The sequence below is a fragment of the Hakea prostrata genome, chromosome 9 (genome assembly GCF_041222555.1).
Source record: "Hakea prostrata isolate BN-2017 chromosome 9, UWA_Hpros_2, whole genome shotgun sequence".
NCBI classification, from domain to species: Eukaryota; Viridiplantae; Streptophyta; class Magnoliopsida; order Proteales; family Proteaceae; genus Hakea; species Hakea prostrata.
Genome location: NC_142608.1, coordinates 57,851,068 through 57,858,904, shown reverse-complemented (window position 1 = coordinate 57,858,904; position 7,837 = coordinate 57,851,068). Strand labels below are relative to the sequence as shown.

Genomic DNA, 7,837 nt, shown 5'->3' with positions numbered 1-7,837 from the left:
AGATAATATATTATAAATAATAAAAACTAGTATATAGAGAATTAATATCTAACAAATTTACGCCCCAACTTCTCATCATGAATATTGACATATTTCTTTTGCCTCCTATGGATATTCCAAAAAAAAACTTATTAATGATAGATAGCTATGTTTATAACTAAAATATCATTTTCTTTAATTACGAAAAAAAATATCAATACTAAATTATCATTGATTTACTTGTTAACAAGGTTTTGAATATGGATTTTTTTTTGTTGAATAAGGATATGAATGGGAGAGGTTTTCAATTTCCATCACCAAAGCAATGAGAGACTTTCAGAGCTCAATATAGAATTATGGAGTGTGAATTTATTTATGTATAAAGTAACACTATCAACTTATTGGCTATTTTATCATTTTGTAAGAGCTTGAATCATCTTATATTTCTATAAATTTTTTTTAGCTTACTTGAGATACTTTTATGTATATATATTTTTTTATGAATTTACATTTGATATTTTAGGTCTAAGGATATGACCAATTAAGGCTAGGGACAAGGCAATCAGGGCTAGGGCCAAGATATGGTCAATCAGGGCTAGGGATAGGGCCAGGGACAGGGTCAATTAGGGTCAGGGTTAAAAACAAGGCCAATCGGGGCCAAGGACAAGGCCAATCAAGGCCAATCAGGGTGGGAATGGGCATGGTTTGGCCTTGTAGGGCTTAGGGCTAGGTACAATAATCCTTAGCCCTGAGAGTGAGAGAGAGAGAGAGAGAGAGAGAGAGAGAGCTGGGCTTGGGATTGTAAAAGCCCAGCCCAACCTAGGTGAATATTCTGAAGATGAATTTCGATATGACCTTTGTAAGAAATATGATGGATATTTTGAAGATGAATTTGGATATGACCCTTGTAAGAAATATGATGCATATTCTTGAAGATGAATTTGGATCTGACCCTGAAGATAATTTTGAACATATTCTTGAAGTTGCTGTAGAGGAAGGAATTGAAGAAATTCCTGATGGTGTTGGACTTCTGGAAAATCTTGAGGTATTAAATGCTTCAGGTTGCATCAAACTACCAAGATCAATGGGGAGAATGAAGTGTTTGCATACCCTTAATCTATTTGGAACCAATATTTCAAAATTGCCTAATTAATTTTCAATGGTCTTAAATTTAGAGTAGTTGCAAATGTCTGGCAATCTGAAATCTTTCCCAATAGATCTTTCCCACTGGAAGAAGTTGAGGATATTAAAGCTTGAAGATTGCAAGTTGTTGGAAGAGCACCCAAAGGTTTCCTCAAGTCTAGTTAAACTTTAGTGTGTTCGTTGCAATTCATTGGAACAAATATTTGACATGTCAAGGCTGAAATACTTGAAGGTGTTAAAGCTTCGCGATTGTGAAAAGCTGAAGGAGATTCAAGGCCTTGAGGGTCCAAAAACCCTAGACTTTATTGGAATCAACAATTGTCCTAACATTATAGATGCAAAGAGAAATATGCATGGGCAGGTAAGTACTTATTTCAGTTTTCTGGTCTTCATGTATCCCCCTTTTTTCTTTTTTTTTTTGGTTTAAAGGCTCATTTTTATATCAATGAGAGTTCAACCTACGACCTCCTCATTTGTTACCAATCAACTATCAATTAAACTGGAGGGATACTCCCATTTATTTGATTTGTGTTTCTTTTCCTATTCTCTCTCCGTTTTGTTTTGCGGGAGTGCTAAGTTTACCGAGCACCTCATTCTTTTAATTACACTATGACCTCATTTCTTTATTTTGTAGACTCTCATCCCTTCCATGAAAAGAAAATCAACATAACTTTATAGCGATTAAAAGAATATATATATATATATATATATATATATATATATATATATATATATGTGTGTGTGTGTGTGTGTGTGTGTGTGTGTGTGTAATTTGCTCTGAGAATTACAATTCTCTAGTGAAATCAGTTATTGAAGTGATCTTGCCAAAGAATCATGCTTCTTACGAGAATATGATTTTTTGAAACCAAACATTTTTCTTTTAAGTATCGTGATTTTCAAGATTTAGATTCGAAAAATCACCAAAAGACTGTTAAGGGTCACATAATAAAATAGATGGACAGCAAAAAGCATGAATCCAACCCAAATGGATTATTAGACCTAGGGTTACTTCTTGTGTTTGTATTTTATGCATATATGAACATGCTCTTAGTGTCTACATTTATCCATGCCAGGCCCGTGTGGTTTCAATTGGAAGGAATGGATCCACTTGGTAATCAATTTGGAGCAACCTGTTAGGAAAGCATTGTCATTTTGTCTACTCAAGGATTAGGTGTGCATGATTTTTGTACAATGACGCTTTTTATTAATAAGGAACGGGGTTATTACATATACCTTAGTAAGAGTCGAAGTGTCAAACTAACGACTTCTTCACAAAGAGGTGTTAGTAATTATCAATCAATAGAATAGCCAAATAAACGTCTGATCTCACTTGAGAAATAAGGATCAAAATTTGACCACTCAGTTCAATTGAAGTGAATCTATAATTGAATTAACAACCTATAGAACAATAATCAAAGTAACTAGTAAGGTGCATAATATTTTGGATTAACACACTTTCCATAAAAAATGCTTTTTATCATATTCAATGCCCCTTCTAAATTGCGGAGGTACCTCCTTTCATGGCTTTGGTGGCGTAGTGGCTTTGCTGCTTCTCTCTCTACCCAATGGTTACCCAAGAGGGCGAAGAGGTGAAAATATTCAATTTTTTATCATACCCCAACCTTAGTGGGTCCTCTTTGGAAAGATATTAAGTGGGATATCTAAACTATTAAATGATCATAACTATTCAGGAAAGGAAAGAAAAGAAAAAAAAAGAAAAAGAAAGTTATACAATCATGCTTATTGATTACTAATAAAGTATCGATTAGAATTTATTCTCCTCTTTGCGTCAATGTATTAAATCTAGTTTGGGTCTCACTAAGATGAAATAAAGGGTGCATAAGTTCTTCAATGATTTCACATTTCATGTCTACCATTTAACCCAAAATATTTCAAATTAAAAACATAAATTATCCTCAAATTATGTGAACCCAAAGGAGAAGTAAATTCTTCCATTTTTTTGTTCTTAGGCTAAGTATTAGAATAGTTAATTAGTGCGACAGCAAGAACTTTTGTTTCTAGCTCGTTTTTCTTTAGTTGATATTGATATGCAGTATCCATGAAGATGCAATGAGAGTCAGTCTAAGTGAAAGTCATTTTGTATCTATATATTGCACATTGAATGCAGCTTCTATGGAGTTGTAAACCAATAAAAAGTAAAAAGCGAATCAGAAAAATTCAAATAATGGTCTTAGTGGAAAGTAAGGTCATGATTGTCACCTTTAAATTTCCAAAGATTTTCTTAAAAATCCATCCTAAAACCAAACCAAGATCCAAACCTCCCCTGCAAATTAACTCATTTTACCTAACCATCAGAATTTAAGGAGAGAAGAGACGGATGCAAACTTAGCAGAGATTATTAGAATCAAGTTTCAGACTAAGAAGATGAAAAAGTTTAGGCAAATTGGGGATGAGGTGAAGGTGATTTCGAAAGTAGACAAAATAACAAATGGGTTATGATCAGATCCCATAATAGAAAGATTCAGAGAGGTTGAGTTTGGGAAAGGTTCCCTGTCACTGATAGAAAGAGGAAGACTTAGTGCAGTCTTCCATATATATATAGCTAGCTAGTGCGATAAGGTAGTTCTTTTATTAGGTCAGGTGTAACAATTTCCAAGAACAGGACCACACAAGGGTGCATGTTGTCTCCCTCGTCTTCGCAGCTTTTGATGGTGCGAAGACGCAGGGAGAGCCACTAGTCTAGAGTGGAAGTCACTTTGTATCTATTGCATGTTGATGAAATGCAGCTTCTATGATGATGTATTGTATAATGGAAAGAGCGAACGTAATAGTTTTTGTGGAAAAGTAAAAGTGAGAATTCGATGACTAAGACTGAGAAGAAGATCCAGTCCCCCTCCCTTCCTCCCCTTCCGTCCATTTAATTAATTACATATCTGCTTTAGTTGATCAAGATTACCATATCAAGGCGTGGGTATTAGGTGGATATTTTTATTTGAATTTTTCTAGTCTTTGGTGAGTGGAAGGAATTATAGAGCACCAGTTGATGGGTTTATATTAAATTTTATGAGAACAATTAGTGCTAGCTTGGCTTCCCTTAATTAAGAAATCCATGCAGTAATCACGGTACATTCATTTACGCCAATTCATTTCTAAGTTACAGGCTGCTCTTTTGTGGTGCCCAAAACACAAACACAAATTGGGAGATCATTAAGAGATGGCTATGCCTGCTGTGAGTTCGTTAATTGGCAACTTGGGCAAGTTGCTGATCGATGAAGCAAAACTACTAAAAGGGATGCGGATAGAAATTCGTGATTTAATGGATGAACTCGAGAGCATCCAACCTTTCTTGAAAGATGCAGATGCAAGGGGAGAGACTGATGATGGAGTGAGAGTTTGGGTTAAGCAAGTGAGAGATGTGAGTTATCAAATTGAAGATGCCATTGACAATTTCATGCTTCGCATACAACAACAACGACAAAAGCCTGGATGTATTGGCCACCTTTCAAAAATTGTCAGCGTCTCCAAGGAGTTGAAATCAAGGCACCAGATAGTCACTGATGTCCAAGAAATCAAACAAAGAATCATCAACATCAAAGAGAGAAGCCAAAGGTATTCCTTCAATAGCTTGGATCATCAAGGTTCAGCAAGTTCTTTAAGTTCCAGGCCAATTGCTACATCGTCTTCATGGCATGATCCTCGAATCTCTTCCTTGTATCTCGAGGATTCATGCGTTGTTGGAATCGACGAGCCTCGAGATCATCTTGTCCAACTACTAGTAGAGGGAGAATACTCTAGCAAGTGTACTGTCATCTCTGTGGTAGGCATGGGTGGTCTAGGCAAGACCACACTTGTTAAGAAAGTCTATGATGTCCCAAAGGTGCAAGAACACTTTGAGTGTCATGCATGGATCACAGTGTCTCAATCTTCCAAACCTCAAGAGCTCTTGAAGTCCATGATGAAGCAGTTTTACCAAGAAAATGAGGTTGTCCTTAGAGGACTAGATGCCATGGAAGAAGTTCAACTGATTAACAAGCTAAGAGAGTACTTAAATCAAAAGAGGTATGTAATAGTCCTTGATGATGTTTGGAACATAGAATCATGGAACTCTATACAGCATGCTTTGCCCAATAATGAATGTGGTAGTAGGGTTGTAATCACAACTCGCAACAATGATATAGCTTTCTATTGCAAAAAGTCTACTTATAGCCATGTTTACAACCTTAAACCTCTGCCTGATGAGGATGGTTTTAGGCTATTTTGCATGACAACATTTGAATCAGAGAATTGTCCTTCAGATTTGAAGGACATGTCTCTTAAAATCCTGAAAAGATGTGAGGGTTTGCCTCTTGCTATTGTTGCTACAGGTGCTCTTTTAAGATTGAAAGATAAAACGAGATTTGAATGGCAAAAGATTCTCGACGATCTTGGCTTCGAGTTTGAAAGCAATGCCATTCTGGCAAGGATAACAAAGGTTTTGTCGTTGAGTTTCGATGATTTGCCTTACCATTTGAAATTTTGTTTCTTATATTTTGGTATCTTCCCAGAAAATTACTCGATCAAGTGTGCAAAGCTATTTCGATTGTGGACGGCGGAAGGATTTGTGAGACGTAGAAAAAAATCAACTTTAGAAGAGGTTGCAGAAGATTACCTCAAAGAGCTTGTTTGTAGGAAGCTAGTTCAAATTGAAGAAACATATTTGGATGGACGTATTCGAAGTTGTCGAGTACATGATTTTTTACGTGAAATCATTCTATTGAAGTCGGAAGAATGGAATTATAATGTAATTCTTGATGAACCAGATATGGATTTGCCAAACAATGTTCGACGTATGTCCGTCCACAATAGTGAAGATAATATTCCAAAGAATGCACATTTGTCTCACATTCGATCTCTTTTATTGTTTAGATTTGAAAATTTGCAAGGCTCCTTTGCAAGAACGGTTGTGCCAAACTTCAAGTTGATACAAGTATTGGATCTACAAGATATACCTTTGGAAACTCTTCCTGATGAGGTTGGCTGTCTCATTCATATGAGGTACTTGTGTATGAGAAATACAAAGGTGAAGACTCTTCCTAAGTCCATAGGAAATTTTAAGTACCTTGAGACTTTGGATCTTAGAGGCACTTCTGTTGATAAAATACCCACTGGGGTCTTCAAGCTCATTCATCTTCGGAGTCTTCTTGTTGAGCGATTCATTTTCCATGGTCATAACAAAATAAAACGAGGATTAAAGACAATCAAGGGCATTGGGAATTTAACAAATTTAGAGAAGCTAGTGTTCATAGAAGCAAATTACTACCAAGAAGGTCGCAACAACTTGGTTAGAGAGCTGGAGAAGTTAAGAAAGCTAAGAAGGTTGGGTATAGTGAGGATAAAAAGAAGGGATGTAATACATTTATGTGCCTCCATTGAAAAAATGAATCATATTTGTTCATTAACCATAAAGCCATTAGATGATTATGAGCTTTTGGATTTTGATCATTTTTCTTCCCCTCCCATTTCACTTCAACGTTTATATCTTGATTCTCCACTTGAGAAGTTGCCGAATTGGATTATGTCACTCGAAAATCTCGTTAAACTCCGTTTAGGAACATCGAGGTTGAGAGATAATCCCATCCGAAGCCTTAGAATGTTGCATAATCTAGTAGACTTGATTCTTCATGCAGAATCATATGAGGGAGAGGAGCTACTCATAGAAACAGGAGGATTTGAGAGACTTAAGGTATTTCGCCTAATTGGGCAGAAGACATTGAAGATGTTGAAAGTGGAAGAAGGTGCAATGCCTGCATTGGAAGACCTAAGAATGGAAGGATGCGAACAATTGTCTGTTGCTCCAGAAGGGATTCAACATTTTTCTAGTCTGAAATATCTTTACTTTGTTGACATGCTCCCAGAGTTCGAGCTTAGTATGTTGCCTCTTCTTCTTCAATATTTTGAAGAACGTATGCTGAGTAAGAAATCTCCAAATGCTTATTTCAATCGTAAGCATGAAGGACGCCGAGTTCGTTATTCTGCAGTAGATGTAGCAATTGCTCTCAGAGGTCTTTCAGAGGAGCAAAAATCAACACCAGATTCTTTTGGTAAGTATGAATTACATTTACAAATTTTCTTCAGTTTCATCAAAAACAAGGAAAAACCCACGAACCAAACCCTTAGACTAATCATATGGCTTCATTACTATGATTAAACTAGAGTAATCCATGCATAATTTTGACAGAAATGATTCGGCAAAGTCAACTGGATGAACGCATTGCCAGAGCTGAACTGTTTGAGCGAGGAGGTGTGAACACTGATACGGATTCTCTTCCACCACAATATCAACTTCTCAACAATGGCAATACTACGGTACTCAATCCCTGTTTTCACTAACTTGTTTTGATTGAATTTGAGACCAATTGGAAACCCAGATCCCTCTCCAATCCCAGTGGATTGTGACCAGTTTATTCTCTCTTTAGTTTCAGGGTAGTGACAAGTTATGAGGAAAAAAGTCATTTCCCTGGGAGAAATTTGAATCTTTGACAGCAACTATTGTAAAAAGATTGTCTTATCCAATTTGAGGTATCAAATTTTGGATTCTGGGTTTTGAAGAAAACAATCTCTAATTACTGAGTACAGCTCGTCTATGTAGGGGCAGGGGAAGCTCTGCTGTCTGCTATAACTTCGGTGGCATATCAGTTTCTTTTTTTTTAGGTTCTGTTAATGTCTTCTTTTGGCCTAGCCTAATTATATAATTCTTTTATGGTTGCAGGAATGA

The 7,837-nt window shown here is 36.3% G+C and overlaps 1 protein-coding gene across 1 annotated transcript; it reads left to right on the top strand.

Moving 5' to 3' along the window:
* Nucleotides 1–4,297: 4,297 nt before the first annotated feature.
* LOC149005717 (disease resistance protein RPM1-like) lies at nucleotides 4,298–7,837 on the top strand. Its single transcript, XM_089135981.1, has 3 exons — nucleotides 4,298–7,163; nucleotides 7,301–7,428; nucleotides 7,832–7,837. Exons 1-3 carry the CDS (start codon nucleotides 4,298–4,300, stop codon nucleotides 7,835–7,837), a joined length of 3,000 nt encoding a protein of 999 aa, XP_088992107.1.

Excerpts from the sequence above, each read along its gene's own strand:
- LOC149005717 (XM_089135981.1), top strand. The coding sequence starts at position 4,298 with ATGGCTATGCCTGCTGTGAGTTCGTTAATTGGCAACTTGGGCAAGTTG. Across the intron at positions 7,164-7,300 it reads ATCAACACCAGATTCTTTTG|AAATGATTCGGCAAAGTCAA; the intron begins GTAAGTATGAAT and ends TAATTTTGACAG.